At 45.8% G+C, this 26929-nt stretch overlaps 1 protein-coding gene across 3 annotated transcripts in view; it reads left to right on the forward strand.

Moving 5' to 3' along the window:
* Positions 1-16612: 16612 nt before the first annotated feature.
* Positions 16613-26929, forward strand: part of ARHGAP21 (Rho GTPase activating protein 21) — a 128148-nt gene continuing 117831 nt past the window's right edge. Inside the window, exons 1-2 of one of the 3 annotated variants that reach the window (XM_055147390.1) lie at positions 16613-16941; positions 18358-18844. In XM_055147390.1, the coding sequence (XP_055003365.1) occupies positions 18770-18844 (75 nt within the window). In that variant the 5' untranslated portion in view covers positions 16613-16941; positions 18358-18769. Of the gene's footprint in view, positions 16942-17299; positions 17484-17567; positions 17966-18357; positions 18845-26929 lie in introns of those variants that run through there. The other 2 variants (XM_055147391.1, XM_055147392.1) reach the window with 2 other exon arrangements.

Below are 26929 nucleotides of genomic sequence, written 5' to 3' on the forward strand. Positions count from 1 at the left end.
TGGGGTTCGATTCCTCTGTTCCTCTTGGAGACCCAGCAAGCTACCGAGAGTATCCCACCCACAAGGCAGAGCCTGGCAAGCTACCCGGGGCATATTCGATATGCCAAAAACAGTAACAAGTCTCACAATGGAGACATTACTGGTGCCCGCTCGAGCAAATCGATGAACAACAGGACGACAGTGCTAAAGTGGTACAGTGCATCCTTTTGCTAAAGACAACTAAACACCCAGGCCATTAGACTCTATGTTTTGGTGAATGATAGATAATGAACGTGATTGTCATCCCATCAGGCTGCATCCCATCAGGCTGCATCACATAGTTCATGCCATCCACTATGGTGCTCCTAACAACTCCTTACCAAGCCAGATTCAACCTCTGACGCCACATATGATCCTCCAAGCACTGTCAGGATGCTCCCTAAAAAAAAGGTAAATAAATAATGGGTCAAAATATATTCATTTTCCAGGGCAATCGAAAGAGAAACCTTATACTTGTCATACTAATGTCCTTTACAAAGGGGGCCAGAGAGATTGGGGTGATGGCAGGATTAAAGAGTATCTTCAAATTGGACTTTAAAAAATTAGAACTTTTAAAAGTAACTGAAATGGCACGTCGAATTCAGTAAAATAAACCAGTCTTAAGACTGAACAGCTGGGGGGCTGGAGTGATTGTACAGTGAGTAGGGCATTTGCCTTGCATGTGGCCGATGCAGGTTCGATCCCCAGAATCCCATATGGTCCCCCGAGCACCGCCAGGAGTAATTCCTGAGTGCAGAGCCAGGAGTAACCCCTGTGCATTGTCGGGTTAAAACAAAACAAAACAAAACAAAAACACACACCTGAACAGCTGGTATGCTGGTGATATCGCAAAAGACCAAATATACTAAGTGACAGTAAAAGCAGATTCTAGAGATCACTCATCTTCTGCACTTGTTCAGATGAATACGTAGGGTGCCGGCTTGATCCTGAATCAGTCAAGTTCATCACACACTGAAGTTGTTTCTGTTCTAACGATGCTTTCACATTCACTTCCAAAGCCCCATCATCTAGATCTGTAGATTCTTCTCCATGAGAGTAAGATGCCAAACCATGGATTTTCCCCCCCAAAAAAAATTTGAAATATTTCTTGATAAGTTAAGCTCAATCAAATTTAAATGTTAGCTTTAGAATGTATTTTTTTGTGGAGATAAGGGAGAAGGGAAGATCATCCCTTTGGAAAGGATGAATACCCTCTGTACCACTTAGAAAAAAACCAAAGCTATTTTGATCAGTGTGCATGGCTTCTCGTTCCCTTGTTTCTCTTTATTCAAAACCAGAATAACTTCCCTTTGCTTTGCCAGATGGTAGAAGTGATTTCAAGGAGGCAGCACCCACACAGGCTTGAATGAAGTCTAAACAGAACAGCTCATATTTCTGGACTAAACAAGAACTCCTAAAATGCCTTCTGCTCAAGAATAAAGCCAGCGGAGGTACAAAATCTTCCACACTTTTGAAGCTTCAAGTTGCCAGAACCTTCCCATCACCTCTGCTGCTTCTATCACAGAAGTTTCCAGCCTTTGCCAGCTGGATCAGGTCACTTGAGGAGCTGTCAGAAGTTCTGTGCCCAAGTCCCACCGCCAGGACAGTCCTGTCCATAGCTCCTTGGAACATCCAAAGTTCAACTCAGACAGAAAAGCATGGGGCTTTCCAGATCTGATCAAATCCAGGTGCTAATTAATTTGCTGTTTATATCAACTCCATTTCATGTTTTTCAAGCATGTCGTCGGAATTCTAAAAGCAACTTTGCAACGTGTTTGAAAGTGGCAAATTAGACCTGGTGGCTTGAGCATTCATGAACAAACTACAGGTCTCTGGCATGTAGCAGGTTGTAATTTGGCTGAAAAACAACTTTGCACATGCTGGATGATGAAGCCGGAGAGCAAGCATGTTTAGGTCGCACTTCTGCTTAACAGTATTCTGCTCATCCTGCACAGTTCAGCACCTCACCCCTGAGTCTTTCGGTTAAAAAAAAAATGGCATCCTTGGGCCAGACAGATACTAACATGTCTGATCTGCTTATATCTGTACTTAGATCCATAGCACTGCATATACTTCTTGGGGTACCACCAGGAGTGACCTCCAAATACAGAGTGAGAATTAAGCCTTGAGTATAGCCAACTATGACCCCAAAACAAAACTTAAGGGGAAAAGTGGGGCCTGGGTAGATAGGACAGCAGATAGTACGCTTACCTCATATGCAGCTGACTTGGGTTCAATCCCCAGCTTCCCATATGTTCCCCTAGCCTCACCAGGAGTGATCCCTGAGCAATAGAGCCAGGAGTCAGCTCTGAGCCACACTGGGTATGGCCTCAAAACAAACAAAAAATCAAAACAAACAAAACTCAAAAAATTTTAAAAAGTTGCTTATGGGACTGGAGTGATAGCACAGCGGGTAGGGCGTTTGCCTTGCACTCGGCCAACCCGGGTTCGATTCCCAGCATCCCATATGGTCCCCTGAGCACTGGCAGGAGTGATTCCTGAGTGCAGAGCCAGGAGTGACCCCTGTGCATTGCCAGGTGTGACCCAAAAAGCAAAAAAAACCCCAAAAAACCCCAATAGTTGCTTTCAAGGCCAGGGAGAGGGCTGGACGGAAGCACATGCTTTGCTTGTGGAAGCCTCAGGTTCAATCTCTGCCCCCCACCCCACGCTGCCCCCACCACCGCCTCCCACACACACTTCATGGTCTCCTGAGCACCTCTGGGTGTGGCATGAAAGAAAACAGAAATGTTCATGGCAGTGAAAGTGAAAAGAATGGTCAGCTATGGAAGGAAGCTATATATCAAAAATGTTCCATTGTTGTACTCGCTCTGGCACCATATACACAAAATTGAAACCACACAGAAAAGATAAATAATTTTCTACCCTTCTGAAGGGCCAGTTGTGTTTTTATAGTATGTGGTGGTGACGAGAGGGGGGAAAAAAACAAAACCACATTTATCTTCATTTAACCATCAGTTTGACCTGGAACCAGGCAACTCTGTAGCTGTGTCCTCACCATCCCCTGGAGCCTCTCAAGCCTCCCAGCTTTTGAATTCAATTTGTGGCTAATTGGTGCTGAAAGGCTTTGGCACTGCCAGCCTTCCTTAAGAAAATGTCCTACTTTCCTGTGAGGCAGAGGGCGATTTGGGGAAAGCCAAATGTCATTTATTGACCCATGTTTTTGTTTTTCATAGCACTAACACTGGGCCAGAGAGCTAATGCAGAAAATAAAACATGTGCCTTGCATGAGGCATCCCCTCTTGACTCTGATGCCTCACATGATTCCCCCAAGCATGACCAGGGTCACTCTGAGCACAGAATCAGGAAGAATCCCTGTGCAGCACCCCAATCCCTCCAAAAGGAAAATCCCCCAAAATCACATATAACATCCACACTGACTCTGTAAGAAGCTTTAGTGAAGATTCATAACCAACTACAGAGAATTGCAATATAGGCAAAGGAACTTTTAGAAGGAGGCAAATATGGTGGTTCTTAGTCTAAGGTAAAAGGAAAAGAAGTGAACTACTTCTCAGTAAGTACTTCTGGTGCATTCCAGTTCCCAGTCTGTCTCTGCCTCAAAACCCAAGTTCCTATTCTCTCTGCAGAAAAATCTCTCTGTAATTCTTTGCAGTACTGAAAAAAAAATTTTTTTTCCTATGCTCCAAAATATTTCTCTCTCCCAACCAAAGCAATGTTCAGCTCCCAAAACTCTTCTAGAATGTTTCCTAAAATGAAGTTGCAGTGGTGCAGCTACTTAGCTTAAATTCAACTCTATACCCACCTCACCTTTGAGGGGGCAGGGTGGCACACACCCAGCTGGGCTCAGGGCTTACTCCTGGGCTCTGCCCCACAGGATCACTCCTGGCTGGTCCAGGGGATCATATGGGGATTAAACCCAGGTTGGCTGCTTGCAAGGCAAACGCTTTACTCACTGTACTGTATCACTCAGACCCCAATTGTTACATCTCATAACATGTTGCTTTATTTTGGGTTTTGTTGTTGTTTGTTTGTTTGTTCTGAGGCCACATCCGGCAATGCTCAGGGGTTACTCCTGGCTCTGTGCTCAGGAATTACTTCTGGCATATACCCCTCCTTAACAGACAGTGAGCAATGAAATTAATTTTGTGCAAATGATGCTATCTATCTTAAAAAAAAACTTTCAACCAATGCAGAGATGAGATCAGAGATAAGAGTCTGCACCCTCTTAGCTCGTAGCATTTTTCTAAGCTTCTCATCTGACTGTGCTAAGGCTAATTCTATTGTTAGATACATGTCTCTTTCCAACAACAAGGTTCCTAAGAATTACCAGCCTCGGGATTAGGCATTCCATTGAAAAAACAATGTTCTCTGCTGCTGTCAAAAACACTGATAGAAGCTAATGGATGACAACATCCAACCTCCACTTCTGGCTGGACTTTCAAGGGCAATCTTGTGGATAGGCAGATTTCTCCCTACATGTACTAACTTTGGATCAGGGGCTCAATAAGCGTTTTATGCAAAAGGCCAGATGGCAAATATTTTGGCCTTTGTGGCCCTTTCAGTCTCTGTCACAAATTCTTGTACGCTACTTGAATGTGAAGGCCGTCATGAACCCTACAAAAAAGGGTTCCTGGCTGTGTTCCAGGATAATGACCAGTGGGTTGCTTTGGGCCCAGAGGTTCGAATTTGGTCAACTCCTGCCTCAGACAACATCTCTCTTTTGACAGTACTTCAGGGATGCCATTCGGAAGCCGTCATGGTGAGCTCTGACAGGAAGCTCTGTCCAGGCCTGGTCTGGATGTTCCCTGATGCCTGGTCTTTGAGATCTTTGTGTCCAAGTGAGGTGCGAGTTCTCATTCCACCCGAGACTAGCTGTCCTGGTGAGTAACTTCTCAGAAACAAGCTCAAACACTCCTACCCAGATACGCCCACTTAAGTCCCTTCACACATTCACACATTCTTCTCCTGAGGACAAACAATTCGCAGACAATTGTCTACATCCACATTGAAAGAAGAAGCCTGGTTTCCTAGAAGCAACACCACCAGGCCGGGCTGCTTCTGCTCACAGGAGGAACACACTAGTCCTGGCAACATTTTCAGGGCAGTTTCAAGAGTTTTCTTCTCGCCTTCTTCCTCTGGGCTGTGTCTGGTGTGTGGAGACGGAGTCTACCTCAGCAGAGGCAGTAGCTCAGGCCCCCTCCCAGCGCTGAGATGCCTAAATCTGGCATAAAGGGGGGGGTCCAGGGCTGCGCTGTAGGGCTTTGCCGCATGCAGGACTGTCCCTCTCTCCTCCCCTCTTCTCCATCCCCCTAGGTTCACACATTCTTTTTCTTTTACATCTTGTTTATTTGTTGTGATGTTTGCAGGGAGTCACACGCTTTCAGTTATGGTGCTCACAAGTTTCTGCCTGTGGCCTGGAAAGAAACTGGCTGCAGTGTCGGGACACTACCACTGTCAGGTTGCTTCCAGAAAACCGTCTCCTTCCTTCAGTAGACAATTGTCGGACGCATGGGGAGCAAACTCAAAGCCTCTCATGTAGGTACTTTTAGCCACTGAGCCATCTCCCTGCTGCCTGAAAAGGTGTTCCTAAATTTCTTTTAAGGTCTCCTTCCCTTTTGACTTGTGAGTTATCTGCAAGTATGTCATTGGCTTTCCAAGTATTGGGGATTTTTGCTATTGGTTTCTAGTTGGATTCTGTTATAGAAAGCAAAACACACTCTATTTTTTCATTTCTTCCAAATTTCCTTTTTTTTGGGGGGGGAGGGGGTCACACCTGCTGATGCTCAGGGGTTATTCCTGGCTCCGCGCTCAGTAATTACTCCTGGGCAGTGCTTGGGGGACCATATTAGAGTGCAGGGGATTGAATCCGGATTGACTGCGTGCAAGGCAAACACCCTACTTGTTGTACTATCATTCCAGTCCCTCTTCTAAATTTCTTAAGATTTGTTGCATGACCACCAAAAGTTCTCTTTTAGTGGATGTTCTGAGAGTATGTGTAAATAAAATTTATTTGCTGTGTCTTCACAGACACAACGAATCCTTGTGGTTGATGGTGTTAGAGTCTTCTCTATCAATGCTGACTTGTGTAGTTTTAGGAATTTTCTTTAAATACATCCTCTTTAGGATGTATTGATGTCTCCAATAAAATTATGAATTTGTCTATTTCTCCTCTCATGTCTATTTATTTTTGCTTCATATGTTATATAGTTCTGTTGTTTGCTCCATACATATTTAGGACTGCTAGACCTTGATATATCAACTTTTTCATTATCTTATTATCTTTTGTTTGTCTGTTGTTCACTGTGATGCTCAGTGTTTAGTTCTGGCTCTGTGCTCAGGGGCCACCCCTGGCAGTTCTTAAAGAATCACTTGCAGTGCTGGGGTTCAAAACCAGGTCAGCCAGGTGCAAAGCAGACATCTTAACTCCTGCAACTAACTCTGTAGTCCTTTGCCTCCAATTTTTTGCTCTCTGACAACAGGGTGACCAGAATTTCCATTTAATGTGGGAAGAAAAATTAGAGTATCTTAAATTTAAGACCCCTACTGGCAATGGATGTAAAGATGACAGTCATTTTCCGTTTGGCAGACAAGCTAAGGTTTGGGACTGAACAGCTGAAATTACTGTGAGTTTATGAATTTATATTTCCCACCTGCAGTGTGCAAAAGCTTTTGTTTTAATCAACACTTCAACTCTTGATGTTATCACACTGATTTTTTTGCCAGTCTAATGGGTTTGAAAGGGTCTCATTATCATTTAATTTGCATTATCCTGATTCCAGTGATACTGAGTATCTTTTATCATGGTTAGTGACCACATGTGTTTCCTCTTTTGTGAATTGCCTATTTATTTTTTCTTTTTTTATGTATCAGTTTACAGGACTCTTTAAAAACTTTCCGTATAAATCTTTGGTGGGCTTTATGTCGGTTGCTATATATTCTTTGCTAACCTGCTGCTTGCTTTTCACTTTATTTCAAATTAGTCACTCAACCATTTTGCCTTAAATTTCACAAATTAATTGTTCCCATAACCCCTATAGCCAATTAAGAAATTAGACTATGCAACGTTTTCCCACCTTTCCTTCTTCCACCTCTCAGTTTGGAGAATGGATGCTTAAACTTTGCAGTATCTTTTAGGCCTTCCACCTCTCAATCTTTTTAAAGATCCTCCCCCCCCACCCTACTGTATTACAGTTATGGAATTTCTACCTTGGATCATAGTAGATTTGGATCTTTTAAGATTTGTAATGCACATTCTGTATTATCAAAAGAATAATCCTTGTTTCACTCCATCCATTTTTTTCCCCTCAACTTGGTTGTCTTTGCTGTGGGGTTTGCATGCTTGCTGGAGACGCAGTCCTGTGGTGCTGGGTAGACATTCTGGGTCCCACACTGCAAGGCAGGAGCTCTACTCCTGGGCCATCCCTAAACCCCTACTGTATTGGCCTTCCTTTCAGTACAGTGTGTGCTTTGCTACAGAACAGTGATAATGTCAAGGAGATTGAATATTTGGAGAAATTTTGAAAATCAAAATCTTGGTGTTTATGAAGAATAGTCAAAGCTTTAAGGAGAGCTGTAGAGTTTAAGAATTCTAACAATAAGGGCTGGAGCAATAGCACAACAGGTAGGGTGTTTGCCTTGCACGTGACTGACCTGGCTTGGATTCCCAGCATCCCATATGGTACCCCAAACACTGCCAGATGTAATTCCTGAGTGCATGAGCCAGGAATTACCCTGTGCATCGCTGGGTATGACCCAAAAAGAAAAAGAAGAAAGAATTCTAACAATATAGATTTGGGACCATATTCTGGCAATTGAGATATAAGCAGTGACATTTCATGAAACACACATGGAATGGTTTCTTTAAAAAAAAAAAGAATTGGAATTTGAACCTCTGTCACTGAGATAGTCTGGTGAATGTCGGGAAGAAAAAATAAGGTATTTAAAACTTTCAGAGAAACTGTGCTTTCAGTTATTTCTTTTTCTTCATTTTATGTTGCCAGGCTTTGAACCCAGGGCCTCACACGTGCAAGGAAAGTACTCTTCACTGAGTGCCATGCCCCAAACTCCCACTCAGGACCTTTTTATACTTATTTTAAACCACCCCTTCATAGATAGGACTGTTAAATCAGTGTTTGGAGGAAAGGTGACATGCCTTTCTGGGACTGGAGACATAATGCAGTGGGTGAGACACTTACCTTGTGTGTTGTCAACCCTGATTCCATCCCAGGAACTGCATATGGTTTCCTGAACACCATCAGGAGTAATCTCTGAGCACAGAACCAGGAGTAAACCCTGAGCACTGCTGAGTGTGGCCCAAAAATCAGCATATATATCCCTATATCCCCTAAAAATGCCTTTCCACTGTGGGAAATAGGACTGGAGCGATAGCACAGCCAGTAGGGCGTTTGCTTTGCACGCAGACGACCCAGGTTCGATTCCTCCGTCCCTCTCGGAGAGCCTAGCAAACTATCAAGAGTATCTTGCTCGCACGGCAGAGCCTGGCAAGCTACCCGTGTCGTATTCAATATGCCAAAAACAGTAACAAGTCTCACAATGGAGATGTTACTGGTGCCCACTTGAGCAAATGGATGAACAAGGTGATGACAGTGACAGTGATACAGTGATACTGTGGGGAACAAAACAAAGGAGTAGACAATACCAATTGATAACAAACTCTGAGCACTGGAAAACAAATGGGGGAACAGTAGATTGGAATGGGAGTAGGAAGCTGACAGGAGCTGACTCTGTGGCATGGGATAGGGGACTGGGCGCTTAGGTGGTGAGTGAGGTAACTGCACCCCAAGGCCATAAATGTTAAAACCATTGTAAATAAATCACCTTAACTATAATAACGTTCAAAGGTTTAAAAAATAATGAGTAGTTAAAAAAATGAATGCCTCCTACTGCTTTTTAAATGTGCGTGACTATGTGGTTGTATCCTTGAAATTATATTTAATGTTCCTCAAATTTTGTTTGCTTGTTTGTTTGCTTTTGGACCATACCCAGTACTTACTCCTGACTCTGTGCTCAGGGATCACTCCTAGAGGGGCTTGGGGGGACCATATGGGGGTCAAACACGGGTCAGCCATGTGCAAGAAAAATACCCTCTTCCTTGTACTATCGTTCTGGCCCTTCCTCAATGCCAAAGAGTTCTGAGGTCGATAATGCTTTCTCTTTAGGTCAACAAATTTTCTGTGAGGAACCATGGAGAAAACACTTTTGCAGGCCATAAAATCTCTCTGGCAGTTTCTCAGTGTGCTAACACAGTGCAAGTAGCCTCCATGTAGATATCATACTGTTATTGACGGTATCATGAATATCACTCTATCTCCTTTCAACATGCAGTCCTCATCCAGAGTGACCACCAACCTTCCTCATTATCATAGTGGTCCCTTCCCTGACCTATTCACCATCTCACTAACACTACCACATTGGCAAGACTTCTGCTAAGGAATCTTCCCACCAGTTCTCTTGCTCTTTATTCCTTGTGCCTTTGGGCTTCAGTTGTTCCCTTACTTTGTTTCTTTGTATGCCACATTTTGTGTCTCTGACTCATTTCACTCAGCATGACACTCTTCAGATCCATCCATCTGGCAGAAAATGGCATGACTTCATCTTTTCTTATGGCCAAGTAGTATTCCATTGTGTATATGTACCATAGCTTCTTTATCCAGTCGTCTGTTCTTGGGACTTGGGTTGTTTCCAGACTTTAGCTATAGTGAACAGCGCTGCAATGAACATAGGAATACAGAAATCTTCAGTGCATTGTGTCTGGGGGCCCCTGAGGTATAGTACCAGGAATAGTGTAGCTGGGTCATATGGGAGCTCAATTCCTAGTTTTTTTGAGGAATGTTCATATTGTCTTCCAAAAGAGCTAGACCATATACATTGCATTTTAATTAAGAAAGTCTTTGAAACAAAAAATAAGAATTTTTTAAAAGGGGAACGGAGAAAATCTTTGAAGAAAGAAGTTAGGTAAGACTGCACCTATCCTACTGGAGTCCAGATGTGGCAGAATTGCCACCTATTGTTTCGCAGTCTTCCTATCTGAAAGGACTCTTGGTTAGTAGACTTTTGGATTACTGAGGAATGCAGGCAGTTATAGAAATAGACCAGTTAAGGGCTAGAGAGCACTGAAATCAGCATTTCATTGAACCAAGGAGCAGAGAGAACTTTTTTATGGGGGTTGGGCATATGTGGCCACATTCATCTGTGCTCAGGGCTTACATTTGGCTCTGAGCTCAGAGTCACTCCTAATGGTATTCAAGGGATCTTATTCGTTTTGACGATGATGGAGCCCAGATTGACCATGTGCAAGATAAACCCCTTACCTGCTGTAATAGTTCTCCAACCCTTAAGAGGACTCTGGATAACTCCTCTAGTCCTACTCCATGAAAATAAAAGGCAAGCTTGGATTTTTTTTTCTCACTTTGATTAAAAGTTTGGTTGCTCTGAACAAGCTGGTAATATAATAAAGTGGGCTGAAGAGACAGTATATAGGGTACGGTGCTTGCCTGGCTTACAGCCAACTCCATTTCGAACTCTGGGTACTTCTTGGTTCCCTAAGCACCTCTGGAACACAGAGTTGGGACCACTGGGTGACAACTGGCCAAAACACACTAAAGAATAAAAGAGAAAGAAAGAAGAAAGAAACAAATTGTTAGTACACTTTCCTGTTTAGAATGGCAGGAATTTAGAACTTGGTCCCAAGATAATGAGGACGTATTTTAATTCTCCAGTTGTAAGTTAAATTTCTACCCAGACTGCACAATTTTCACAGGATGTTCCAACTCATGCAGTTGGGTTGGGTGGAAACATTTAAAAATTGGTCATATTTTTTAAGGAAAATTGGAATGCTTCTGAAGGGAAGTCACGATTCTCCAAATAAAAATAAAAACATCTACCTTTTTGTTCCTCTTTTTTCTTAGAAAATTAACTCTTCCTAATGCTCATGACCATGCCCCCCCACCCCCGGTCTAATTATGGAAAGATCAGTGCTAAAAAAGTCATTTGGATCCAGAAGGAAACGCTTGATGCATAACGATGAACAAACTAATGGACTGAAATTTTATCATTTCTGCCAAAATGCATGTGGTATTCATTTTTGGCACCACGATGGGGCCAAAAAAACAACACAGTCCTCAGCACTGAAGTTAGGTAAACAGATGAAGTGTGGAATTTCTGGAAGTTGAGGCCCACACCAGTGTTCTCTTTGTGGGACCTCTTTTGTAGTTTGTGCTTTCTGGTTTGGGTGGATCTTCCTGTACCCCAGTGAGTCCTTGTTAGTCCAGAATTTCTTGAGGTGTAAATATTTGTCAGTAATAGTGGAAGAATCATCATTTATTTCTCAAATAAATTTGTTGTGATTTCTTTTTTTTTTTTTTTTTTTGCTTTTTGGGTCACACCCAGCGATGCTCAGGGGTTATTCCTGGCTTTGCACTCAGGAATTACTCCTGGCGGTGCTTGGGGGACCATATGGGATGCCGGGGATCGAACCCGGGTCGGCCGCGTGCAAGGCAAACGCCCTACCTGCTGTGCTATCGCTCCGGCCCCAAATTTGTTGTGATTTCTATGTGCAAGACTTATGATAGGTATTATGGAGGTATGAAAGAAGGAATCTGTCCTAGAAAGGAAAAGGAGGTAACATTCAGTTGAATAATAATAATATTAAATTGTTTATAATTAAGTTGCTAATTAATAGCAACGAGCAAATAAGCCAAACAGAAGCACCCTGGCAGAGTACTAATTGAGAGAAAGAAAGTATCACATAAGCTAAGGGGAGAGGAATGATTCAAGAACATTGTGGGAGAGAGCGCACTGGAACCTGAGTTTCATCTTGGTACCACATTCCCTCCATCCCAACCAGGACTGCCAGTCCCTGAGTATCACTGATTATGGTGTTGTTGGGCTTGAGTAACACCTGATCTCTGGACCCTGGTATTCAACCCACGGCCTGCTCGATCATCAACTATCTCCAGGAGAGGGCCCCAGATCCCCTGATCATTCTTGGAGGGGTGCCCTCATCCCTTCCCTAAAGAATATATCTTGTGTATGGCACTTTGCAAGGCACTGTAGATATTAAATTAAATAGCATCACTTCTCTCTTGATTGCAATTAATAATTGAAGATAGTAGCTATGTGGACAAAATCATGTGTATAAAGATCATCAAATTAATAAATCTCTTACAGTACTAGTTTAAAAAGAAGTGATGAAGGAAAAATTATTTTGGGGGGTTGAGTGGTGTTTCGGGCTTTTTCCTGGCTCTACACTCAGGAATTAGTCTAGTGGTGCTCCGTAGACCATATGGATGCTGGAGATCAAACCCAGGTCAGTCACAAGGAAGGCAAGCATCCTGCTTACTGTACTATCACTGCAGTCTCCAGAAAAAGTATCTTATGCATTATTTATTATGGCAAATCACTCCCTTCTCTTGATCACAAAAATTAAAAGCCGGGCTGGGGAGATGGCTCAAAGGATTAGAAGAGCATGTGGGAGCCCCAGGCTCATTTCCCAGCATTGCTTGATTCTACAAGCATGGTAGGGAGCAATCCCCAAGCACCAAGCAGGGAAGACCATCTGAGCACTAGTGGGTTGGTGACCTAAGAATGCTTCCCCCCAAAACACCCAAAAGACTCAAGGTCTTTCTAGGGAGATGAGTGTTCTATAGCTTTCATTTCAACATGAAAATGTTTTTCAAGATATATTAGTAAATAATACATTTTTTAATTGAATGAATGAAAAATACTGTTTTGAAACCCAAAGAGGGTTTTACTGTCCTAAAGGGCCATTGATTTTAATTGCTTCAGACTCATAGTTTTGCAAGTGATTCATCTGCAACTGCATATTTCACTTGTGGAATTCACTGGCAAACACTTGTGCCTTATGGAATTGCCAACTTCTATATTCAGAATAGAAATCATTCACAGATAACTACAGAATGACATTAGACCAGGGGTTAGGGTACTTTGGTTCTATTTCTGGCTTTGACATTTTTCCTTGATAGTTATTCACCAAAATATAATCATGTCATTCACAAAAGTCCAAACTTACATTTTGATGGATACTGTTTCCCATCTTTAAAAAAAGTCTTGTCTACATTGTGACAGAGTGTACAAGTTTGTCTTGTCCTTTATATTATAACTCTGGTAATTTCTAAAGACAGTTTGAGGGAAACTCTAAGACCATTCGTGTGGAGGAATTCCACATGATCATTAACTAGATTTTAAGACAAATAATTAATTGCCTTTCCAAGTAGACCAAGTTGGAATTGCTGTTAGTTCTTGCTTCTCCATTATTTTTTTTTAAATAATGTCTCACCAAAAAAAAATTACTCAATTTTAAACTGGTTTAATGTGTTCCTAATCAATTTAACAAAATGTTACAAAGAGTATGGCTTCTGTTGAGAAAACGGAATAAACACCAGCTTTGTAACATTATTTTAATTGGAACAGTGTTTCTATTTGTAAAAGCTGCTCTACCCTCTATTATCTCTCTCAGCGATCTCCAAAAAACCTAGCAAGATCAAGAAAGTGCTCTGTAACTTGAAGTCTCAGCAGAGGGCTGACCAGAATCCCTGTTTCCCAAACTTGAATATTGTGCTTCTACCCTGCACACTCAGAAGAGCTAAATGTGCCCGAGATACACATATGCGCATCTTATCATAAGGTTCTTAAACACTGCATCTAGGAGCCAGAGAGGTAGTAGTCCTTCAGGTACAGTGGTCCCCAAGTCCACATTAGGAATGATCTCTGAGCACAGAGGCAGGAATAAAGCCCTGAGCACTGCTGAGTGTGGCCCCAAACCAAAACAACAATAAAACCAAAACAAGAGGCTGGAGTAAGTACAAGAGGGCGATTGCCTTGCACTTGATCAACCTAGGTTGGATCCCTGACATCCCAGTTCCCCCATGCACCGCCAGGAGTGGTTCCTGAGCACAGACCCAGGAGTAAGCCTTGAGCACTGCTGAGTGTGGCCCCCAAACCAAAAATAACACCCCCCAAAACAAAAACAAAACCCCCCAAAACCAACTCCCCAAATAGTCCCCAACTGGGAACATCATAATCATACCTATCCTAAAACACAGAACATATGTATAAAAGTAACCCTCATAATGGTTCTTAAAAGCATCCTAAATATTGGAACATCATAATCACATCTTTATCAAGGGGAGGAGTATAAAATTAGCTGGTACACAAAGAAAAATAGCATGCCAAGTAAGACAAGTAAATGTTAGCTATTGTTGTTACTAATTTATCATTAAAAAAAAAATCTAGTTTAGAGGTATTACAGTGTTGTGGAAAGCAGCTTTCATTCTGGGCCCCAGTAAATAGTAATGGCACAATCACTGAAGATTTCATACTTATTTTTTTCTGCAGAAATTGTAGGGATGTGACTATTATTGTGAAGCTTAAAAAAAAATGCCCATAAAACCCCAAATAGGGCTGATTTTGCTGCACCAACTATTGAAATACAGATCCATGCACCTATTTCCTGACTTGTGAGTAACGCTTTGGGAGGGATCGTTAACACTGAGCCACACTCTATAGATGGAAGTCTCTATTACTCAATGATTCTAGCACTTACACACGTAATCTGTCCAAAATTTCAGGGTGAATGACAGAGTAAGATTGTAATACCCAGTCTTCCACTTTACGAGCTCTTAAAATGCGACTTCCCCACATTTCTTAAAACGCATTTTATCTCTTTTTTCATGTCTGTGATCAATATTTACTATCTTTTACCAAATGGAAAACCGTGTTCAAAATCAACACTCACAAAACTTTTCCATTACAAAAACCTCAACCCCAGACACCCTCAGCTATTAGGTACTCCGTTTCTGCCTTGCACACACATTTGCATTTCTAAGGAGCTCTTTTGTACTTAAAATTGTTTCTTCTTTCTGGACTTGCTCTGTGAGCCCACGATGAGAGCTAGCAAGTGGAACCCAGCATTTCCATTCACTCTCTTTAATTTCCTCAACAGTAAGCAGAACTGGACACTGCTATAGCTCAGTGGGCCATTCAGTAAATCACCAACGGCCTGGCAGGCGTTCTTTCTATTTTACTGCTTTCTAAAAATTGTTGTTGCTGTTATTGGCTGCCTACTTTTGCAAGGAATTGTCAGGAATAGGCAAATTTCACGGTCAACGTCTAAGGGAAACTGGAGATTTCCTTGTCTATCCTGAATGCTTGGCACCTTCCACTCCTCCACTTTCAGGAAGGTCCGCAAACTTTGAAACAGGTACTCAGGGTTTATTTTTTAAAATTTGCTTTTTTTTTTTGCATTAAACAAACAAACAATAAACAGGAGCCGAGGCGACGGGCGGGGAGCGTGGGGCTGGGGTCGCGTCTTGGCATCCTGAAATAGTGGGGCGAGGAATGAGGGAGGCAAGCGGACATCTCGGCTTCTCTGGCTTTTTTTGTGCCTCTTCTTCAAACCCTCTCAGGACGGTGGCGGCAGCTGATCAGACACAATAGCTGACAGTCCCCCGCCGGAGAGGGGATAAGAATGACCCTCAACAGCACCAGCAGGGGGACTGGGAGAGGGAGGGGGCGAGGAGGAGGGCGACAAGGTGACAAACGCCGCCGCTCCCGCGGCCTCAGTCCACTTCAGCCCGGGACGCCGAGCAGTGCGGAGGCCCCGCCCCGGCGGCGGTGGGCGGGGTGGGAAGGGGCGGCCGAGGGGCGGTGGCTTTTCCCACTGGGGGAGGGGCGGGGGGGGGTGGAGGGAAGCCTGAGTCAGCAGCCGCTGATTGGCCCGCGCCCTCTCGCCGCGCCTCCTGATTGGGCCATTTGCAGCGGGAGATGTAGTGAGCCGCGGCGGGGCGGGGCTCGCCGGAGGTTCGCCGGCTGGGCCGGGGAATTGGGTGGGAAGGGGCGGCGGTCGCTCTTGGGGCCGCGATCGGCTGGGCGCTGTGGCCGCGGAGATGCGCTGCTGTCTTCCCGGGCTTCCGCGAGCCGCGCCGGCTTTCTCCAGCCGCTCGGAACTTTCATTAACAAAATAAAATTTAATTTAAGAAAAGGGGCCGAGGCTGGAAGGACGAGTAGCGCCTCGCGGCGACCCCGACGGCCCCCTACTCCAGAAGCTATTTAGTTGGCTGGCGTGAAAGGACACCCCGGCTCCTGAAAGTCTTCTCCCGTAGCATCGCAGTCTTTTTCTCCTCCCGTTGGCCAGAAAAGGGGCCCAGGTGGCTCAGGGAGGACGTGTCCCTAGGCTGGAACCTGTGCTTCCTCCCCTAGCCCACGCCGGCTATCTAGAGCCATAAATTGTCCCACTCGGGCCCTGGCGCCGAGCACCGAGTCGGAACTCGGCTTCCTGGCCGCTCCGGCTCAGCCTTCGGGAGACCCGGAGCTGACGGGGAGGCTTTGGTGCCTGCATTTAAGGTGGGGGGTGCCACGGGGGGGCGGTGAGGGCTCCGAGGGCCCGAGACACAAGGGGAGGGGGGCGGCTGGCGAGTGCCCGGCTAATCCCCCCCTTCTCCAGCGTCGCTTTCCCCGGGACTGTATTATTCAAGGCAGAAAATATTCAGCCCCGGAGCCTCCCCTGGGGAGGGGAGGGGAAGGAGGTGGAGTGGGAGGAGGTGGATCCAGGGAGGAAGACGCGAGCAATCCGCCCCCGGGAAAGAGCTCAGCGCGGCGGCGGAGCGAGGCGCTTCTGTCACTGGGCGATCGCGGGCGCCCGAGCGCGGCCCCGGCGCGGCCCGGCCAGGCGAGGGGAGAGTCCGGCGGCCGCCGCCCCGCCCCACGCCCTCCCGCGGCGGCGGCCGAGAACCCGGGGCCGGCCGGGGCAGGTCGCGGCGGTGCCTGGGAGCGGCCGGCCGGGGGCGGCGGCCTCGGAGCGCGGCGGCGGGCAGCACCGATCGTCCTCCGGCGTGCGGAGCGCGCTGTCCTGGCGCGGGGTGTCGGCCGGCCCCCGCTGCGGATCGCCTGGCCCCGTTTTCTCCGGTGCGTGGGGCTGGGCTTTTCCGCCTCGGCGGACCGGGCGCCGAGCAACGCCCGTCGGCTGGGTGGAGAGCTCGGGCTGGCCGCGGGCGCCCTCCCTTCCCGCCACCTCGGGCCACCCCGCCCGGGCGAGGGCGCGGGGCCGGAGGGAGCCCAGGGCGGCGGGAGCGGCGGGGCCGCGTGCGGCGGCCGGGGAAGGCCGGGCGGGAGGAGGGAAGGGCACAAAGGCCGGCGGCGGGCGCCGGGGTCCGGCCGGCCGGCCGTGGAGGAGGGGCGCGCCCGGCGCTCATGAATATTAACCGAGCCTGCGGCCTAGCGCGTCCCGGCCGGGCCCGGCGCCCGCCCGCGCCCCGCTCCTGCCCGCCGCTGCGCGTCGGGATCGGGCGGGGCGGCCGGGGGGAGCCCCCTGCTCGGTGGTCCGGACGCCCTCCCGGGGGCACCCCTGGGTTTTTTCCTTTTTCTTTTTTAAAGGGCCTATTCGGGCCGCCCTTCCCGGGAGATCGCGACCGCCGACCCGCCTCTGCTAGGGGCGGAGGGAAGAGGGGGTAGGTGAGGGGTGGGCTGGCTTCTTCCGATTTCTTGGGGATCCTCGGTGGCCCCCGGGGACGGGAGAGAGCGAGCGCCGGAGCGAGAGGGTCGCGGCGGGAGCCTCGGAAGTCCCAAGTTGCCGGGGCTGCGGCCGCGCGTCTGGAGCGCCCGAATAATGCCCCGGAGCGGGAGCTGCGCCCCGGTTCCACCCGCCGCCGCCGCCGCGCACACCTCCCCGCCCGCCCCGCGCCGTCCCCACCCAGCCCTGCCGCGGGCCAAGGAAAACAAGCGCCTCCTCGGGGGACACCCGCCGGGGCCGGGGAGCGCCGGCCGAGCTGGCCCTGCCGGGTCCCACGCTGGCCTCTTTTTATTTTTTTTGTTTTCTATTGCGGGGTGCTGGTGGGGGTGGTGGGGCTTGCAGATGGGTGGAGGGGGGCGAGCTGGGCGTTTGGAAAGTATTGTCGCGTTTCGTCTTGGGAGGAGATAACCGACTTGGAGTGTACGTATCGGGGTGATGCAGAGGGACAGACGTGTCCACTCCCTCCTGTGTGAGAAGAGACCAGAATCGCAGTGCACCCGGGAAGAAGGGAATGCCGTCCTTGAAGGCGCGCGGCCACTTGGGTGCCAGCACCGGCTACTCTCCGTGTCTCCCGCTGCCCTAAATCACCCCCTACACTATTTAGAGACCCGCCCTTTTATTTTATTTTATTTTCTATTATTATTTTTGTGTGTGTGCACGGGAAGATATTTCTTCTTTCCTTCGTGTGACTCATCCACCAGAAACAGATCGCTTTTCGCAGTGTGGGCCAGGCGAGCTCGCGGAGAGCTGTGGGCAAGGCGAAGGTCAGCGTCGGAGAAAGTTCACGCTCTCCCAACTTTCGCCCCTTCTAGGAACGAGCGCCCGAGGAGCCCGCACCCGCCTCTGCCGCCGCGTGGATTCCCTCCTGGATTTCCTCCTGGCCTGCCGAGTCCCGTCGCCCCTTGGAGGGACTCCGGGGACTGTCCCCGCCTCTGACCGCTCTCGCTGCCCAGCCGGCCGGTCGTCTTTGTTTTTCTCTAAGTCTGCAGAGATGGACGAAGACGAGGAAGTCAGTTGACAGTTGAAATCTCGAAGAAATCCTCGGGGCGCTTGGGAGAGGCCCCCCGCCCGCCCGCAGCAACATTCCTTCTCCGGTGCTTCATTTCACCAGCCTGCTTTGCACCTCCGACCAACCTGGTGTGGAATTCTTTTGTGCCAGTGCCTGGCATTGACCCCCAATGTGGACTTCAAAGGGGTGGGCCCTTCTTTGTCATTTGAAATGAAATGATGGCCACTCGGACTGGGCTGCCGGAGGGAGATGGTGACGCGCTCAAGGCCTGCGCTTCCCCCACCTGCGAGGTAAGTAGCTTTGGGCCTTGTGTACCAGGGGGCTTGTCTCCCCCACTCTCTCCTCTCTTGTTCCTGGGCAATATTCCTGGGCTTTGCCCTGGTTGGGGGCAACACCCGCAGTCTGATGAATAGGGAGGGGAAGCCTTGCCCATTTCTATTTCCAGGAAAAGATCTTTTGCAAGAACTCCATTTTGGGCACCTCAGATCTGGGAAATTCCAGGGGCTGGGAACACACCAGGTCTTCTTGAATTCCTGTTTGGAGATGAGCTGGTTAGAGGCTGGCGCTGTCTGTGTTTTCAGGTTTTGCCCATGGAGATGGAGTGAGGGCAGTTGGTGGCCTCATGGCACCTGGACCCAGGGCTGTGACGCTGAGGGTGGCTTGGCTGCAGTTGGTGTAGATCTCAGCTCTGGGTGGAAAAACAAGTCTTTTCCTTGGACAACTTAGGCACGGCCTTGGAAACCTGTGTTACAGAGTTAGAATTCCAGCTCCCTGAAAAATCTTCTGCCTGGCTTTCTTCTGTTTTTAAAATGCCCTTTCTTTCCACTGCTCAGGACTTGTGAGTTTTCTGGTGTGTCAGGTGGCTGGAAGATTTTAGACTCTGGTTTTCTGAAAATTTTTGAGCAGCATGGACAAGAAATCAGTAGATCCATTGCTTCCTGACCCCCATTTGCCCGGCTGTCCCCTATCTCAGAGTTTTCTTCTAGACTAATTACATTATGCTTACTTTGTTACAGATGGGTTCTGTCATGGTTTGCCTAAAGGCACTGAATATTAGTATTCTTTGAACTCTTTTGAGATAGATGCCTCTGATTTATTGGCAGATTAAAGATAGTTTAGATAACAATAGCATGCCAAGTAAGTCTCATTATTTCTTTGGTGCTTTTATGGTCACTGACTTGGGGGTAATACTGTGTGTGTGTGTGTGTGTGTGTGTGTGTGTGTGTGTGTGTGGTTTTAATACAAATTGAATGTATTAAATGAATCCGAAGTTATATATCTGTCCATAAGACGTATGGAGAAACTTGTTCACGCAACTTATTTCACCTTAGGTTAGATATGTTTGTACAGAGAATGAAGGTTAGTATGTTACTATTGCAGTATTATTAGAGAAAACTGTAGCTTAACAGTCAGAATCAGTGTTTTACTTTTTGACACCTGTAAACACCTGCTTGCAGGTAAAAACGTGATTAAGCTTAACACCACAATCCTCCGATCATGGTAAACCATAATAACTCCTTTTGGATGGCCTGCCTACAACCTGGTGATTGCTTAATGTGCATTGTAGTTACATAATAATATGTGCTGTGGTCCTAAAGCCTTGTTTGTTTTTGTCTTGTGAATACTTTAATTAGCATGCTATTTGCATTATCTTTGCAAGAACTAATGTTATTTGGTGTGTTTTGTCATTGAAGGTTTGTCCCCAAACCAAAAATTTATAATAGCCACATCTTGTCCTTGGCTAGGAGGCAGAATTTCCAGTTGCGAACTTGGCTTTTATTAACAAGGACAGTTATGTGTTTCTTCAGTGCTGTGAAATTTGTTTTCATTTGGATCTGGCTGCTGGCGTGGCCATTCTTATTTCCACGTTGGGAAGCCAGAAAACACTGCATTATCTGGATTTTGTTCTTTTCTTGACACCGTACAGTTCTGAATTGAGTTTAGTGTCTAGCTGCAAAGGTATGGCTTTCTAAAGAATAGGTGGTTTGCTGAGATTCTCTGTGGAAATGAAAAATGAAGGGGGCTATTTGCTGTCAGAAAGTGAAAAAAAAATCAGGATGAGGAGAAAGTGTGCAATTTGCTACTTAAGCATCTTTTACTGATGTTGCTAATGTACATTAAATCTTTAAATTTATTAGTAATAAAAAGACAGTTGTTCCTGGAATCCTTGGGCCGTCAAAGTGTTTGGGCACAGTGTTTAATTTTTTTGTTGTATTAGATGTGCTGCGTATAGACCATAGAGCTCACCCTTTGGGTGGGGGGTGCTCACGCCTAGTGGCGCTCTGGGTTTGTTCTGGGCATCATGAGAGCTGAGATCTTACCTGGCCTCCCACTGTGCTTCGTCCCTTTGAGCTCTCTCTCCAGTCCAATCTTCGGTGCTGGCATTCTTTAAACCGTTTTAAAAGTTGATAGTCATGTTTCTGGATGTGTTTGAATAATGAAATTACAGGTGTGTGTTTTTACTTAACTAAGAGACAATCACAGATGTCTTGATGTTGTGTTATAGTCAAAAATATCCCAAACTTTGTAGGATACAAGAAACTCACGTAGGGTTTGGAGTGATAGTACAACTTGTAGTGCACTTGTTTTACGTGTGGCCAACCTGTGTTCAGTACCATATACTGCCCCCAGCACCTCCAGGAGTGATCCCTTCATGTAGAGCCAGAAGTAACCCCTAAGCATCATTGGGTGTGGCCCAAAACCAAAAGAAATCCATGTAGTAAATTAATAGGAGTTCTGTTTTCTGCCTTATCGAATTAGCTAATTTCTCCTTCCACAAATAAGGTCGTGTGTTTTGTTGAAAGCAACGAGAAATTTCTTACTTATCTTAAGTTTTGGGATCCAGTTGTGATGCTGTGAATAAATGTAGACACCACTACTAACAATACATTGGGCAGCTAAAATAATTTTCTTCAAATAATAGTCTTCTTCAAAAGTGTGACAATTCATTAGAGTATACCATAATATTATATGGTAAGGATGGGTCATTTTGTTCATACAAATTAGACTTGGCACATCTTACTCTTGAGCCATTGTGTGTGTCCTGTGTGTCTGTGTGCGCACGTGTGCCTGTATGTGTCATATGTGTGGTCTGATTTGTGAAGTTCTCTGGATGTCCTTAAAGAAACTGGATTCACAAAATTACTTTGTGTAGTTTATGATTCTTTTGGGGAAATTTTTGCCTCCTTTCTGGGCCACATTATTTTTCTTTCTGTGTTTGTTTGTTTTGTTTTTGGGTCACACCTGGCTGGACTCAGGGCTTACTCCAGCTTTGCACTCAGGGATCACTCCCGATAGTGAGCTCAGGGGATCGTCTAGGTGCTGGGATGGAGCCCTGGTGCGCCGCATGCAAGGTGCGAGCTCTGCCCACTGTACTATCTCTCCCATCCCCATTTTTCTCCTTTCTAAGCTTGTTTTCCTTTCTGTCTGGAGTCCATGGTTCTCTTCAAGTGCTTATCCCTTTCACTATTAGTTATTTAGTTAATTGGTTCATTTTGTATTTTGCTCCTGCACCTGAAGGCTAAAATTATCCTGTGACTAAAATGCCTTAGAGTGGATTAAAAATGTTGGTTGATTTGGCAATAGTGTAAACTGTAAAGGAAAGCATTTTCCCTCCATGAATTCTATGAAAATGCATCCTTCCCTGCTTATCAGGGCCTCTCCCCTCTCTCTTCCTCTCCCTCTCCCTCTCCCTCTCTTTCCCTCCCCCCTCCTCTCTCTCTCTTTCTCTCCCCCCACCCTCTGCTCCCTCTCCTTGTGTCCTGTTCGTGGCTAGCCCACTCTCCTGATTATCCTCCCAGCACTCCCCTTCTTGTTCCTCGGCTCCAGTGTTGAGGTCTTACCACTCTGCATCCCTGCGCGTCAGCTGCACCTCCATGATGAACCACCAAACTTCTTAACTGGTTTCCCCTTGCTTCCTTCCAGGCCCGTCCTCGGGCAGAGTGCTCCTCCTGAGAGAGAAGCTGCCCCATATGCTGGCCTGGAACAGTACCCGGGAAGAGTTCCGGGGAAGCTGTCATCCCTTTCATCCATGAGTGTTTTCTGCTCGGCAAGGGCAGCAGACCAGACTTCCTTTCTCTCTCTTTACTTGTCATCATCCTTCCTTCCACTCTCCCAGCCTCCATTTCTCACCTCTTCATGACTGATTTTGACTCATCATTCTGGACTTTTCTTCAGCATCACTTACCCAGGAAACCTTCCCAGACCTTCTAAGTCTGGATCTGAGGCTTCCAATACATTATTTCTGGTCACCATGTATCTTGTCTGGAACAGCACTTCAAGTTAATTTCTCTTTGTCCTGCTGGCAACCTCCCCCCTCCCAGAACAGGGAACCTGGTCCTTGGCACAAAGTAGATGCTCAGTAAATATGTGTTGCATTACTGAAGGAAATGCAGGAGAGGCTTCATTGTCATTAAAGCTTCACTTAGATTCCAGTCTGTTTCTCTTGATTTTCTCATTTCCTTCTCTCTGAAGTTTCTTCTAATTCCTGACAAATCTTCAGATACCTCAGAGCTCAGTTAGACCTCTTGTTTCGTGTTTTAATTATTTAGGCACACTTTGGAGATGTTGTAGGTGGGCTTCCAGACCATTGCGTAAAGTAAAATAGCCATGAGATGAGAGCACTGTTTTTTGGAAAATTTTCCCTGGAGCTGTAAAAGTTATGTTGACACTATAATGCAGTCTGTTTAGGATGTAAAAGTTTTATGTTTATAAAACAACACACATACCTTAATTTTAAAGAACTATATTGCTTTCATTGGAAAAGAAAAGGAATTGGCGCAGAAACTTGAAATGAGCATCTGCTGTTTGAAAATGGCCTCCTCTAGGCTTGTTTGAGGAGCTGTTTGTCACAGAATTGAGAGCATGCACCATGCAATCCCCTCTCCCCTCCCCACCCCTCCCACCAACACACACACACACACACACACACACACACACACACACACACAGCGGGTTAGAGGGGTTTGTGGTACAGGGCAGTAAAGTGAGGTTGGCCTGGACTGGCACTTCCCGCTTCCCTTGTTTCTGCTGTGTGGCTGTCCCCACCGGCTTCTGTCCAGGTCCCTGTGTTCACATTCCGTGATCCCAGTGACCTGCCTATTTAGTAACTCCTGGAAGAGTAAACAGGCTTCTCCAAGCCCCATTCCTGAGATCTCTGCAGTCCCTCCCCAGCCTCCATCCCAGTCCACCGGTACCCTGCCTCAAACGACATGATTCCCTTCCTGGCCAGGCTTCTAGGCTGGCACCGTCTGTCCTTGCCCGCCCCAAGTATGCTCACCCCACTGAGATCAGGGTGGGCCTTCTGTCACTCCTCTGCTCCTGCTCCTCGGACGACCTGTCCTTTTCGTAATAGTTTGAAGGACAGGCTCTCACGGTGGCCCCCAGCACCCCGGGCCATCTTCTCCATGAACATCCCTATCCTGCGCGCTCTACTTCTGGACCCTTGTTCTTCATCTTGTGCATTGAGCATGACACGCCCCAGAGCTTTTGTACCTGCCGTACCCTCTTTTTGGACCCCCTTCCCCCCATCCTTCCTCCAGACTCTACACAACTCCCTTTGGGGTTTTGCTCAGAAGTCACCTTCTGGGAGAAGCCGTATGCCCATCCTGTGCCCATCCTGGAATGCCCTCCTGTGCTCCCCAGGAAGGGCCTGCCCTCTGGCCTTGGCTTTGGTTTTCTTCCTGTCACTTAGTCTTCATCCAGCATGGTTATTCATCTGATTTTGCTTATTGGTTTGGACAGACCAGGCGTCTTGAGTGTCATGGGGAGACCGCAGCCTCCTCTGTTCGCTCTCTCTGCTTAGGGCTGTGCCCAGTAGGGTAGACCCTCAAGGACGGTCTTCCCCCGTGAATGATGTCTTGAGCAAAATTCCAAAGTGTTGTTTAATTTGTGCCCAGTTATATGATAGAGGAGTGTGGAACTCGGCAGAGTCCTGTGGAGTGTGACGCGTGTGCTTCGTTAGATCTCCGTTTCTGTTAGCAGTGCTCCTAGCACTGTTGGATGCTGTTTTTCTCTTTGCCTCTTTTTTTTCTTTTACCTTGGGGATGCCAGTAACTAAGTAACTGTATGTAACTAAGACACGGTGTAGTACAAATGTAAGAAATCATTTGCACCAAGAGGTGAGAGATGGTAATTAACAAACTAGTGGGAGGGAGTCAGACTTGGGCAGAAACTAGAGGAGAGTGTTTTCTTTTGTAAAATGAGTGGCTGGTATACGAATGCTCCTTATCAGACATTTTCTTTGGAAAAAAAAATGCTGTAAATTACAGTTCAAGTAAAGCCTTTGGAAATGAAGAGTTAGCTGTGGCAGCCGAAAGTATTATTAGGTGATCCTTCACCAGAAGCTTGGGTTTGTGTGTATAGAGTGGGACCGATTACTAGTCACTAGATAATAGCCATGGATGAAACGGGTCCCTCAGTTGAAAGAAAATTTCTCTGGCTATTGTTAGTCTTCGCATTCTCTTCTTGTAAATTACACTTTTTATGAAGTCCTTGCGCCTTGATTACATAATCCCTAATCCCTCCTGCATTTCTTTGGTTGCTACCAGGTCTGATAATCTACTACAAAAGTGATACTCAGTTTCTTTTGTTCTTTGCTTTGTGAAGGGCCCTGTCATCTGATTATATTTAATAGTATGCTGCTTTAAGTATGGGGAGTGCTAGTCTTGATAAAGGCGCACAGATGCCAGGACTGAATGCATTTCTTTTCTGTTACAGAAAAGCCATATGGTAGGCACTTGTTTTTCTTTCTGGTTTATGTGATTAGATTAGTGAAATGAAAGGTTATTGGACTGAAAGATTGCCCTTGTATATACTTAATTTTTATTTACCACAAGGAATTTAAATGTGTTTAAATAATCAGGAGCCAATCATGTAGTTTTGTTCTGTTGGTTTGAAGTCAGAAACGCACCTTTGCTCAAAAACTTCGTTTTGGATTGCTTTAGAGCTTTTAATTTGTTGTCATGTTCTCACAAATTAAGTTTTGTGCAGATGGCTTGCTTCATGATAAAATTGAAAAGAAAGGATTTTTTTTTCTCTATCAAATCATCTGAGAGTCACATGGTTATACTGTCCGGTTTAAGAAACTTAGAGTGATGAAAATTGATTTACTTATAAGTGCGCGTTTTTCTAGTTTTCTGTTAATAGGCAAGAAATTCCACTGTGTAGGTTTGTGAATAAGAATAAACTCGGAACTAAAATTAATATTTTTTTGTGATTCTCACATGGTGATTCTCAGGGGTTCCTCCTGGCTCTGCGCTCAGGACTCACTCCTGGAGGTGCTTGGGAGACCACATGGGATGCTGGGAATTGAATCCCGGGCTCCGCATGCAAGTCCTTTACCTGCTGTACTATCACTCTGGCCCTTGAACTAAAATTTAATGTTACTGAATATCTATCTGTTTACTGGGAATGTATTTAGGCAGACTAGAACAAACTGTTATTATTTAAAAAATAAAAAAAGACTGGCAGGTGAAGGAGTTTATTTACTTTTCCCTAACCAGCCTTGCTGCTTTCAGTCTTCTGTTTGATATTGGGCTTGTTTTTGATTCAGAATTGGTTACTTATTGCCTTTCCCCCATTTGCTTATCTCTCTTATGAATAGACATCTGACCTATTTGTGAGCAGTACTACGGATACTGTGCTGTTTGTAATCCCATGACTCTGTTTTCTTTCTTATGATCTATGAAGACCGGGTCTTTTCTCTTTGTCATTGTTTACTGCATTAATCTTCAATATCTTTTGACAGGACTTAATCTTTTAGAACATCTTGATTTTTTTTTTTCCTTACTTACAATGAAGAGAGTATTCAGTGTCTGTAGATACAAGACTGGCTTTACAATTACGTTTCTTTTGGATGTGTTGCAGCTCCTATGATCTTGAAGATAATAGCATTTTTTAAAACATTGACATAGCTAGACATCTTTAATCTTTAGTATCTTTCTAATAGAGATTTTGTAATTAAAAGTGTATATGTTCTCTTGGTCAGTGATTTCTACTTTCTCCTCTAGATTTTATTGGCCTTCTGAAAACAGTCATACTAGTGCCTATGAGGGAAAGAAATGTGGTCAACCAGTGCAGAATAATCAGATCTCAACTACACTTTTAGACACTTTCCAGTTTGTTTTTTCCCCCCCACAGGCAAACTTCCCTGCGTATAGAGGTGTTGTGTGTGTGTGTGTGTGTGTGTGTGTGTGTGTGTGTGCAGTGCATCTTTGTGAAAAGCAGTGAGACTCATAAAAAACCACAGTCCAAGGCTATTTCCAAGGATTGTAAAATAGAACAGAGATTAGTTTTATTTTATGTGACTATGAGAGGTAGAGCTAGATGGATGGACCAATTCATTTAGCCTAGGATTCAGAAGAAAAACTTTGACA

This window comes from Sorex araneus, chromosome 9 (genome assembly GCF_027595985.1).
Source record: "Sorex araneus isolate mSorAra2 chromosome 9, mSorAra2.pri, whole genome shotgun sequence".
Classification (NCBI taxonomy): Eukaryota; Metazoa; Chordata; class Mammalia; order Eulipotyphla; family Soricidae; genus Sorex; species Sorex araneus.